This window comes from Martes martes (genome assembly GCF_963455335.1).
Source record: "Martes martes genome assembly, chromosome: 7".
NCBI classification, from domain to species: Eukaryota; Metazoa; Chordata; class Mammalia; order Carnivora; family Mustelidae; genus Martes; species Martes martes.
Genome location: NC_137894.1, coordinates 72,409,864 through 72,421,959, shown reverse-complemented (window position 1 = coordinate 72,421,959; position 12,096 = coordinate 72,409,864). Strand labels below are relative to the sequence as shown.

At 58.3% G+C, this 12,096-nt stretch overlaps 1 protein-coding gene across 1 annotated transcript; it reads right to left on the bottom strand.

Moving 5' to 3' along the window:
* Positions 1 to 1,134: 1,134 nt before the first annotated feature.
* On the bottom strand, positions 1,135 to 11,375 carry MMP14 (matrix metallopeptidase 14; the record flags this gene model as incomplete). Its single annotated transcript, XM_080808488.1, has 10 exons — positions 1,135 to 3,232; positions 3,580 to 3,695; positions 4,173 to 4,323; positions 4,456 to 4,594; positions 4,771 to 4,931; positions 5,475 to 5,636; positions 6,131 to 6,438; positions 6,819 to 6,941; positions 7,132 to 7,280; positions 11,271 to 11,375. The coding sequence occupies 10 exons, from the start codon at positions 11,373 to 11,375 to the stop codon at positions 2,898 to 2,900; spliced, it is 1,749 nt and encodes a 582-aa protein (XP_080664614.1). The 3' UTR covers positions 1,135 to 2,897.
* Between the last annotated feature and the right edge of the window lie 721 nt (positions 11,376 to 12,096).

Genomic DNA, 12,096 nt, shown 5'->3' with positions numbered 1-12,096 from the left:
TGTGGGCCACAAAAACACAAAGGGGCCATGAGCTCATCTTTGAGCTCCTTGCAACACGCACAGCCCCCCGCCTCCCCTCCCCCCAGACAACCCCTGACTTTCCCATGCCAGCTTCCCTGGGTCCCCATCCCCTCTGGTGAGTGTGGCAGGGAGGTGTCCACATCCACTGAGATACATAGGCTGTGCCAAACAGCTGTTGGCGGGAGAGGTGGAGGAGGCCAGGTGCAGGGTCAGGGTTCCTGGCTGGCAGAGAGGTGGGGTACCCCTTCTGCCAAAGCAATCACACCGGCCAGCCCTGAAGAGCAGCTGGAGAGAACCGCTGGCCTAGGTGGGGCCAGCGCTCGTGGAGGAAGGCTGTGGAGGGGGCCTGGGCTCTAGCCCAGGGAGGGCTGGGCTAAGGCAGGAAGGGAAGGGGAGGAAGAAAGAGGGCTGCTCCCCTTCAGCTGAGCTGACTCAGCAGCTGAGCTATTCCTCCCTCCAGGCTGGTTTTGGAGGAAGGGTGGGTCAACAGCCTGGGAACCCTGTCTGGGGCAGCAGTTTCGAAGAAACAAAGCCTTGTTATTCTCCCCTTCCGCCCTGACCATCCTGCCTCTCCTGGGCAGTCCGGTGAGATTCCTGGTTTGCCAGAGAGAGGCTGCTCCTCACTGGCCACGGGACAACTGTCTGGCCTTCCTGGGTGTTCCTTCTGCCCCTACGGCTGAGCCCCCTAGGCCTAGAAGAGGCTTAGATGCACGCAGGGCTGGATTAAAGGGCTCAAAGACATCCAGGGAGTCCCCAGCAGCAGAAAGAGAGGTCTGAGGAAACAGAGGGTCTGCGGCCAGATCACAGGACAGGGTAATGCAATTTAGGAAGAGTTTCCGTGTGGCCTCAGCTTGACCACTTCCTCTTGCTCTGGGCCTCCAAGGTAACCTCTTGGCTGGGTTGGAGAGAGTGCCTGGGCTCTGGGGACCACTTCCCTGCCTCCACGGAGTGTGTATGCCTTCCTTCCCAGCTATGGCCCTGAACCCTCACTGTCCATCAGGGATAAACATATTCCTTTATGAAAAATACCAAAACCCCAGGTCACAGAAAACACAGGTTACGGGCATGCTTTTCCGTTCACCTCTCTGAGAGAAGGCAGCCACACAAAGAATGTGAAACACCATTTATTCTTTGTGGAAAGGTTGAACAAGGTCAAAAATGTCCTTAGAGGGCACTGACCCAGCCCCGCCCTGCAGGTTCCTGGGGTCCGATGCCTCTGCACCCCCCACCCCCACCCTTCCCCTGCCCCTTGTTAACAAAAAGGAACGATTTGAAGGGAATTCATATATAATAATTATAATAAAAATATACATTAAACGAAACAAAAAAAAAACCCAAACAAGACAAATTTAGCCGAACTGCCAGCACCGTTCATCCCACACACCCCCACCCTCCCCGGAACTCCCCCACCCCTAACATCCCTCTCCTCTCCCTGTCCCCACAGGGTCTCACTCTCTCAAGTCCCAGGTACCATGACCACCTGTGGTGGCCAGAGGAGACTTCGAATGGGCGGGCTGGGTGGGGGAGAGGAGGCAGGACATGGGTAGGATGGGACGAGGGGTGGGGGTATCAGTCAGTGAGGGGCTAACCTGACAAGACCCACCCAGGCACCTGCCCCCTCATTGAAGCCAGCTGAGGCTGCTGAGTGCTGTCAGCCCCTGGTCACCTCCCAAACTAGGTGGCCACCCCATGAAGGTCCCGAGTCACCAGTCCCTAGATGTGTGTCATCTCTGCTCCTTTCTCTGGGCTCCCTACCCTTCCCATATGTGTATGCTGGTTGGAGGAAGGGCACCAAAGTGGAGTAGGTGTGCCCTTCTCCAGCCCCTCCTCAGACCTCCAATAAAACATAGCCTCCCCTGGGGACCACCACCCACCTGGTGGAGTCCCTGCTGGCCTGGCCCACTTGGCCCCCCTCTCCCTATCCCCCAGCCCTCCACTCCCACTGTGCCTCCCTGGTTAGCCTTTTGGTCCTGTCCTATTCCCCGGACTGCTCTGCCCCTTGGTCCCTATCCCAGCTGCCTGCATTTGAGCGAGATTCTTCTTCTGTCACCTTCAGGCTCACCCCAGGGGTCCAGACAGTTCCTCTCCTTGGCCCCAGCCATCCTACCCTGGGAGTTGCAGCCTGTGCTCTCCACTCCTCTAACCCAGACATCCCCAGTCAAGGCTGACATTTGTGGGGGTAAGGCATTTGTGGGGGTAGGGCCGTCAAGGGTTTCTACAGCCCCTTAATGGCTCAGGCTCCTGGGGACGTCCTTGGGGCCAGGTGGGGCAGAGGCAGATCTTTGCAGAGGGGACTGACTCTGAGCTTCCCTCCCAAGGTCTAAGGGTGGCTATGTGGCCCTCCCCACCACCACTCCTACTCTCTTAGGGTCTCCCCTCTCAACAAGATTAGATTCCTTTAAGCCAGAGAGAGTGGTAGGAGGTTGCCACGGGGGTGCACCGGGTGGGGGGGCTTGTGGGGCTGGAGTGCCCAGAGCCTCCTGAGGTCAGAGTTCAGAGGTTAAAGTTACATCAGGGAATGGAAAAGGAGCAGATGACCCCATTTGACCTTTGCCAGCGAGGTCTGAGGGTCCTGCCTTCAAGTGCAGAGCCAAGACATTCAGATGGGGCTGGGCACACACCAAGCTACAGAGGCCCGTGGGAGGGCACAGGGGCTGAAAGCGGCAGCCCCTGATCAGCCCCCAGGGGACTCCATCTAGGGAAGAAGCAATGCCAGGGTTGAGGTGGAGAGAGGCAGTCAGGGGATAGAAAAGAAGGGGGGGGCGGGGTAGGGAGAGGGCCTGGGACAGGTGGAGCAGCCCACCCACCACCACCTGCTGCCACTGGCCTTCAGAGGCAAAGTCCTCCTGGTAGGAGTGGGTGGGCGGCCGTGGGGGTCAGACCTTGTCCAGCAGGGAACGCTGGCAATAGAGCAGTCGTTTCGGGGTCCCGTGGCGCCTGAAGAAGAAGACGGCGAGGCCCACTGCCAGCACCAGGAGCAGCAGCAGCACGGGCAGCACCACGGCGGCCGCACTCACCGCCCCGCTGCCCTCTTCGTCCACCTCGATGATGATCACCTCTGTCTCCTCCTCCGTTCCCTCGTCCGGCCGGCCCCCTGACGCGGGGCAGCCCATCCAGTCCCGCAGGGCTGACTTGGGGTACCCTGGCTCTACTTTCAGCTTCTGGTTGTTGAATTTCCAGTATTTGTTCCCCTTGTAGAAGTACGTGAAGACTGCAGCGGTCAGCAAAAAGGTGGCGGGGAAGACCCACAGGGAGGAGAAGAGCGGGAGGGAAATCTGTGAGCCACACGAGCTGGCTGAGTTAATCCCTTACCCTCTGTGAACACAAGTCGCCTTAGCTGTAAACCGGGGTAGTTCTAGTACCAGGCTAGTAGGGCGCTGGGAATTAGGGTTCCGACGTGTAGAAAGCACTTTGCTCAGACCTTGGCATGTGGCAAGGCTTCCAGCCCCCTTGTCATCACTGCTTTCCCCACCATACTGTCCTATCCGGCTTTCCTCCCGTTCTCCCTTAATCCGCTGTCCCCATCCTCCCCTCATGGACAACTCCCTTGCCCCTCACCTTCATCGCTGCCCATGAATGACCCTCTGGGAGACTCGGGGATTCCTTCCCAGACCTTGATGTTTTTGGGGTACTCGCTGTCCACTGCCCTGAGCTCCTCGTTGAAACGGTAGTACCTGGGAGACAGGAGGGGAAGGGATGCAGTAGGGCACTGGGCCTGTCCTCAGAGGGCAGCGGGGCCCAGACTGAACCCACCAGTAAGCAAAGGGTGCCGACGGACGGGGTGCGGGACCGGGGTTTTGAGTAATGAGGGCCTGTGGCTGAAAGTGGCGGAAGGTGGGGGTGGATGGGAGGTCCCAGGCTGCAAGGAGCCACCGGTAGACTTTAATGACAGTGCCTGGCTGCTGGGGTGGAGGCACCGTGCTGGGGGCAGGAGGCGCCAAATGACTGGGTCTGAAATGGTGACCCGGTCACTTCCCACTCGCTCAGCACCTAATGGAGGCCGTCTGTTGCTAGGCAATGGCAGAGGCTCAGCCAGCAACTAATTTCTCCAGGGAAACATCCCAGGGAGAGGTGGGTCTTTCTCCCGAACTGAGGGAATCGGTGGTGGCGTCTGAGGAGGGAGGCCTGGGGTCAAGGGGCTGAGGTCTCACTTGTTTCCCCGGAAGAAGTAGGTCTTGCCATTGGGCATCCAGAAGAGAGCGGCGTCAATTTTGTCAGTAGGCAGTCCTCGGCCCAGCTCCTTGATGTGCTTGGGGTAGCCAGGTTCCAGGGAAGCTTCGTCAAACACCCAGTGCTTGTCTCCTGGTGGGGAGAGGGAAGGGCAGGATCAGGGTTCCCCTCGGGCTCCTGTGTCTTTGGAGGAGTCAAGTAGAATCCAGTCCTCCAGGAAGACTCTCCGCACACCTGGAGAACTAGGGCAGAATGCCCGGTTACCTTTGAAGAAGACAAACTTGCCGTCCTTCCTCTCATAGGCAGTGTTGATGGATGCGGGCAGGCCCCGCCAGAACTGGCCGATGGGCATGGGGTATCCATCCATCACTTGGTTATTCCTCACCCTCCAGAACCAGCGCTCCTAGAAGGTGTCGAGGTGGGACGGTACGTTCTGTCTTATAGGGAGTCCCCTGGCTTGGTCCCCAAAGCTTCCCACTGTCTCAGTTCTAGTTCTTAGTCCTCCTGCTGCTGTTTCCACCCAGCCTGCTGGGCTTGGAGCCCTCCCATCCCCCACACTGGCCCACTTCTTCCTCTTACCTTGAAGACAAACATCTCCCCTCTGAGCACGGCCACAGTGTCGAAGTTCCCGTCACAGATGTTGGGCCCATAGGTGGGGTTTTTGGGCTTATCGGGGACAGAGGGCCTGGAGGTCGTCCTGGGTTGCGGCGGCATCTTGGTGGGGGACCCTGACTGACTCCCTAGTATAGAGAACATGAGAGGCACTTCAGACTGTGGCAGAGGGGGCAGAAAGAACAGGTATATGGGCAGACAATCCCCTTGGAAAGGTGTGGATGGCCCTGTGGGGGAGGCTGAAGCAATCAGGTGGGAAAGGACAGAAAAGGTGGAATCAAAAGTGGGAGAAGAATTGGGGCGCCTGGGTGGTTCAGTGGGTTAAAGCCTCTGCCTTCGGCTCAGGTCATGATCCCAGGGTTCTGGGATCGAGCCCCACATCGGGCTCTCTGCTCAGCGGGCTTCCTCCTCTCTCTCTGCCTGCCTCTCTGCCTACTTGTGATCTCTGTCTGTCAAATAAATAAATAAAATCTTAAAAAAAAAAAGTGGGAGAAGAATTAAACACGTAGGAGAGATAATGTAAAAAAAAGAAAGTGAGAGTAGGTGGTGGGTGGAGGCAGGGTCAGGTGGGGTTGGGGGTAGATCGTAGGGCATGGGGGAAAGGAAGGGATGCACAGGTCAGAGAGGAAGAGCACAGAAGGAGCAGAGAGATTTGGGCATAGATTACGCACCATAAAGTTGCTGGATGCCCCGGCGGTCGTCATCAGGCAGCACGAAGTTCTCTGTGTCCATCCACTGGTAAAAGGGCGCCATGATGGCCGAGGGATCATTGGAGTGCTCAAGGCCCAGGGCATGGCCCAGCTCGTGCACAGCCACCAGAAAGATGTCATTCCCTGGAGGGATGGCGATGATTATGAGGGCAGCCTGGGTCCCTTACCTCAGAAGCCCTGCTTTCCCACCAGAGGCTTGGTTTTCACACCTGAGCCTGCCTGTCACGCTTTCCACCCAGAAAGCCACGAAGCCAGTCAGCAGTCTATTCTGGGAAGAGATGAGACGGTGCTCTGGGGACAGATCCCAATCCCAGGGAGACATGTATTAAGGGAAGCTGAGGTCCCGTCTGGGCCCCAGGTTCTGCCAGGAGCTAGAGGTGACATTTGCCTGGAAAGTGGGAAGTCTTTGACTGGGAAGTCAGTTATTGGGTGAGAAAGGGACCAGATGTAAATGGAGCAAAATAAGAATCCTGCTTTCACTGGAAGTCAGATTAGGAGATCTCTGTAGCCCAGAGACTTGGGGGTTTGAGGTTTTGGGAGGAGGTAGGACAAACACCCCCCCAAAATGATCATTGACTCTCCCCAGAATAAATGAGTCCCAGGGCTACTTTGCTCACCATTCAGATCCTCATTCCTGACAGTCCAGGGCTCGGCAGAGTCAAAGTGGGTGTCCCCTCCAATGTTGGGGCCCGGGAAATAGGCATGGGCCAGGAAGCCACCCTCGCCATCGAAAGGTGTGCTGTCACCATGGAAACCCTCAGCGAAGAAGATCATGATGTCTGCTTGCTTCTCATGGCCCTCGCGGATATAGGCATAGGGCACCTCTCGGAATCGAAGCGGTGTGGCGCTCTCCCACACGCGGAATGCCTTGCGAATGGCCTCGAATGTGGCATACTCACCCACCTTGGGGGTGTAATTCTGGATGCTGAGGTCCAGCCACGTGGGGAGAGGAGGGGAGCATGTTAGCATCACAACGAATACAATTCTCCTTCCCTGTACTTTCCCAGGTCTGACTGAACCGCCCAGCTACCTCTGCTGCCCCGGATCTTCCTGCTGCCTTGTGATGCCTCTGTACCAAGAACTGAGGGCTCAAGACCCCCCGCAGGCTTCAGCTTCCTGGCCCTGGGGCGCACCCCCCACAGGCTGCACCTTCCTCCAGGATTACAGCCATGTTCCTCCCCACTCCCAGGGATGCTTCCTAGGGACAGAGGTGAGTAGGATAGGAGGCCTCCGAGTCTATGAGCACAACTGATAGGGAGGGCAACCCTGATGTTCTGAGAAAGGCAACTTGCCTGTTGGACTCACCAGAAAGTGATCTCATTATGCTGCCATTTGAGGCCCTGGATGGCATAGCGCTTCCTTCGAACATTGGCCTTGATCTCGGCCCCAAACTTATCTGGAACACCACAGCGGGGACGCCTCATGGCCCTGGGGTTTGAGAATTGTGGCCATTAAAGAGAAAGGTCTTCTGAGGAGAGGGGGAGTGCCTGGCCTTAGGGTCAGTCTGGAGAAGGGGAGGGGGCAGGAGTCAGGCGCATAGGTAGCAAGGTCTCTGTGCTCAGTGTTGTCGCTGGGAGGTGGGTGCCGTGCAGGATTCCCGCCAGGGTCTGGCACTTACTTCATGGTGTCCGCATCAGCCTTGCCCGTCACGCGCAGACCGTAGAACCTCTGCATGGCAGCGATGGCAGCTGAGAAGGACTGGGGTGAGCGGTGTGTGTGCGTGCGCAGGTCCCCGGGGGGCAGGTAGCCATACTGTTGCAGCCAGGCCTGCAGGGAGAAGAGCGTGGCTTAGAGCATCTCCACTTGGCCCAAGGGGAGCCTCTGCCTACCCCTGCTATCTGGCATGCGCCCTTGGCTTAGGAGAAAAGGGCAACGAGCTCCCAGCCTGGCTCTGGCAGTGGGGCTGGAGGAGTTCCCAGGCTGGACCTGCACTCTGGCCCAGGCCCCAGTATGACTTGTCCTCTCGGGGCTGTGGGCTCAAACAGGGGTGGGGAGCCATGGCTCCAGACTTTGGCTGTAACTCTTGAGAATGGGAGCCCAGATAGCTTAACTGAGTCCTATGATAGCTTCTTAGAGCTGTGATTCCTTCCAGCACTTTTCTTCTCTGTGTCAGTGTTCTTGTAAATATAGTACGTCCTACCTGTGAGTGGATTGTGCCCATGATGGATGGAGGCAGGGAGGCTGAGGGGGGGCTCTCTTTTGGGCCCGGTATGAGACCCTCTTGGGACAGGAATGCCATGCCTCTAGGACCCTCACAGCTGACATCTTTTTAGAAAGGAGGAAGCAGAGCAGGAGCTAGGGCTGAGGCTGGCTGCTGAGACAGGACGCTGGGACCTTTGGAGGTGGTGGGGCTGGGACCCAGCCACAGAGCTGGGATCCTGCCATTGTCCCCATCCAAGTATCTGACCTAGGGCTTGGGACCTAAAAGCCCATTTGAGGTTCTCAGGAGAGGGAAGGGGAGATGGGGGTCGTGGTAGAGACTCGGTGGCAGCATTGTACTTGAGGTGTATTGTGAATTGTTCATAAGATAAAGGCTGGCGTATTGCTTTAACATAAAGTTAGGTTTTCGGTGTTTGATTGAAAGGCACACAAAATACAAACCCCTGTTGGGGAACAAAATCCAGCCTTTATTGTAAGAACAATGGAGCATTTTCCTAAAGCTTGCAAAGTAAAGCGAGCCAAGTTATATATGGGATATGAAAACGCTCGGGATTCTCTGATGGAGATACTATGTTGGTTCCTGCTCCAGCTTTGCCTTCCTCAGGAGTTTGGAGGGGGCCTGCAGGTTGCTTAGGATGGAAGTCTGGAGCACAGAGCGGGTAGAGGCTGCTGCTGGGTGCCACAACCCTCATCCCAGGTTGTCACGATGGATCTTCCTGACGCCCTTCACCTCTAGGCCCAGGCCCTGCTGGCGGAGCAGTGCTCCTGCATTGGGGCTGGGGGTGATTCAGGAGCAGCTGACTGGGGACATGTGCCTGTGGGGCAAGAATTGCAACAGGGTTCTGGGAAGTGATCCCCCAAGGCTGATGGGAGTTAGGGCTCAAGATGTAAACAACCTAGCTTTTCCCCAGCCAACAGGCCTGGTCAGAGCAACTTTAGCACCACCCGCCTCTGAGAGCCCCTCCTCAGGGGTAGAGGAGGGAGCCAAGTTTAACCTCTGGGAGACCACAGGGGAGCAGAGCAGGGTGCTACAGAACCTGGTTGGTCTCCCCAGGAGCTGTGGATGTGCCCTGACCTGTGCTGGCTGATGCCACAGCTAGTGCCCGCAGGAGGCCTGCTGTAGCCTGTGCCCAAGTATGCGGGAAATTCCCTTTGCCCTTCGCCTCACCTGTGGTGTACACACACACCCCAGGCTTCTGACCCCTGGTGAGGGAGCGGCTGCTTCAGCTTTGGAGAAGGATGGGAGTGGCCTGCTCCTGGAGCTGGAAGTCAGGAGGACTTAAGTCAGGCCTCCTCAAGCCTCGGGGAAGGAAACTGAGGGGAATTCTCTTAGGGCTGAATAACAGAATGGAGGGTGGCAGAGAGGCGAGGAGAATCCACACCCAGGAGCTCTGGGATTAATCCTTCTTGAGAAAGTAGGCAGGTCTAAATATTCCCACCCACAACGTCCACCCCATACACGATAGAGAAAAATGGAGACTTAGGCAAGAAAGGGACTTCCCTGCATTCAAGAGAGCCTCGAGGCCTGGAAAGGAAGTGCCCCCATCCCTCTCCTCCCAGGCCTAGACTCTGAGCAAAGCAAGAACCACAGAGAAGACTAGGAGGTGAGGTAGGAACCACAGAAGAGAGGACTCTTGTGTCTGCGGCTGGGTGGGGGAAGGGCCAAGTGCCAGAAGGGGCCACGGGGAGGAGAGGGATGTCCTGGAGCTGGTGCAGGACTCTGGAGGCCTGGTGGGAGGGACCCGGCTGCCTGAGGCCTGGCCACCCCAGCTCGCCCTCTAGACTGGCCTGGAGAAGGAACAACTATGTTAGGTCCAAAAACTCAGTTGGCTGGCTTTGTCTTGAAAACTGAGTGGTCTGGAGGTATTCCCCGAGACGGGGGAGGTCCAGAGAACCCCTCCCACCTCTGGCCTAGGAGTCCTGGAGAAGCTGGGTGGGTTGGGGGAAATGCTGGCAAACTCCAGCAGGCCCTGGATGAGAGCCTCTGGGCCTGCTCCTCCCTCCCTCTGCCTCCCACCCCTCCGTGGCCCAGAAGCAAATGGTGGTTCTGGCACTGGGACTGCCCATGACCCACTTAGAACAGAGCCAGGGCTGCTGCCCCTCCCCTAGGGGGCCTAGTGGGGCAGGGGAGGGAGGGCAGGGCAGGCAAGGTTGGCAGTGGGCTGCCCCCTGATGCCCAGGCTTCTTTTGTTAGGAGCTCTCCTTGCAGGCCTGCGATGAAGACTCCAGGCCAGGGGTGAGGATGACTCCTCCTGCAGGGCCCTGTCAGGCTTAGCCCCAGGTCAGAGCTGTACTCTCCCTGGTCACCCCCACTCCTAGGGCCACACTTCGCTTTTTAGCCTCAGATCCCTTCGGGACAGAGAGAGTGTGTTCTTTCTGGAGATGTTTCCTCCGGGGGTGGGTCCGGGGCCAGGACGGAGAGGGAGGAAGCCAAGTCCAGATCCCCTCCCCCTTCTGGGGCCCTTCCCGGCCCCTCCCGACCGCACCCAGGCCCTGCCGGGCTGAGTGGGTTGAGATGGCCCAAAATAAGAAGCTGATCAAATTCGTCTCCCACCTTCACCCCAAAATAAGAGAGAGAGCAAGAAAGAGAGGAAAAACCTCCCTAGACAACTCCCACGCGGCTTCCTCCCAGGCGGGTGGGCCAGCGTCGGGGAATGGGTTGGGGGGGCGCCTGAGACCTGTGCGGGTGCCCTGGCCCGGCCCTCTCCCCACTCCCCAGTGCGATGCCTTCAGTCTTCCTGCACAGAAAAGCAATTAACAAAATTAACAAAAAAGCAATTAACAAAGGCAACTAGAAGAGCCTAAAGGCGCCACTGGTGGGGGGTGGGGTAGGGTGGGAGGTTTGGGGTGGTGAGGGGGGCAGAGGGAGGAGGCCGCCTCCCTGCCGAACCCCGGCTCACAAGGAAAGCTTTGTGTGTACGGAATGGCGGGGCCGGGGCGCCAGCCCTGCGCGACCTTCGACGCCACGGCTCCGGGCCGCGACACAGAGGGGTCCGCGCGGGGAGGCGGAATGGGGCGGGGGACGGGGCCACTCGGCGGGTCTAGCCCCGACCCCACCTGGTGGCGGCTGCACCCGCGGAGGGCCGGGACCGCTCGGGAGGCGCGCAGCGTGGGGGGCCCGGAGCCGCGGTGCGGTCCACCGAGCCTCCCCGGCCGGCGGGTGCGGGCGGGAGAGCGCTGGAGGGCTGGAAAGTTGAAGAAACAACGGACTGGCGCACATGACAAGAAAGCAGGGCAGCGCAAGGGCTGAGCGGAGTCAAAGTATTTACCAGGCTCCCTCTTGGTTCTGCAGCTGAGCTCAGAGCCCGGGGGAACCAGAGACGGCGGCCCCAGCTGTAAGGCTCTTCCCCGGAAAGAACTGGGAAAGAAAGTCGGTGGCGGCGGGTGGGGTGGGGGGGCGCTGGTTGGGGAAGACAGAAGTTGGATCGACTTGGAAGTTTGGAGATGAGGAGAGAAAGCAAAAGGAGGGGTTGCTGCTGGCCAGAGCGGCCAAACCCGGAGCTTGCTGCTCTCCAAGGGAGGGCCTGTCCCTTTGGAGACCCCCGGCTCGCCTCCCCGGCGGGCGCGACTCCCGGCAGGGCCGGGGAACTCACTTACTTCGGGGCTGAAGCTGCTCTGTGCCGAGCTGAGGGAGGCGAACGCGGTGGCGAGCGTGAGCAGGGGGAGCAGCAGACTGCCTGTGGGCCGTGGGGCAGGAGACATGGTCCGCGACCGTCCCGGCAGCCAGCCGTGCAGGCTCCGTGGCGGGGGCCCCAAGCCCTGGGGTCGCGCCGCCACTCCCTTGGGGCGCCTTTGTCTTCGGTGGGCACTGAATTGGATTCCTAGAGCGCTGTCCGCTTGGAGATGGGGGGATTGTTCTTGAAAGTGCCTGTTTGTTCGTCCCCTCTTTCCCGTTTTTTGATCTTTCTTCTGCTTAGTCTGCGAACTGCATTGCGAGTCCTCTCTCACTCCTCTGGTCCCTCCCTTCTCCCACAGCCTCTCCGCCCCCGCCCCAATGCCCTCCTTTCCCGGTGCGGACGTGGTTGTTTCAGCCTGAATCCAATTACAGCCAAGAGTCGGGTAAAAAAAAAAAAAAAAAAAAAAAAAAAAACACAAAACCCTAAGTTGCCTTTTTGTGGTGGAGGCTGCCATCTGCAGGGGTTGAGGCCACAGCTAAGGACGGGGGTCTGTGTGTGTGTGGGGGGGGTACCTAGGGGACGGGATGTGGGAGACTTTCTCCCCCTAAGCATATTTTAGGTGGCTTGATTCCCCTGGTATTCAGCGTTTGTCTCACCTCAGAGTGGGAAGTACTGGGAGGCTCAGTGTCTCAGGCGGACAAGTTGAGGGTCTGGGATGCTGGTGGTGGGGATCTTCATGTCCACCACACCTGGGTTGGAGATTGTCTGCTGGGACCTGATGGCTCAACCAAACTGAAACATTTGCC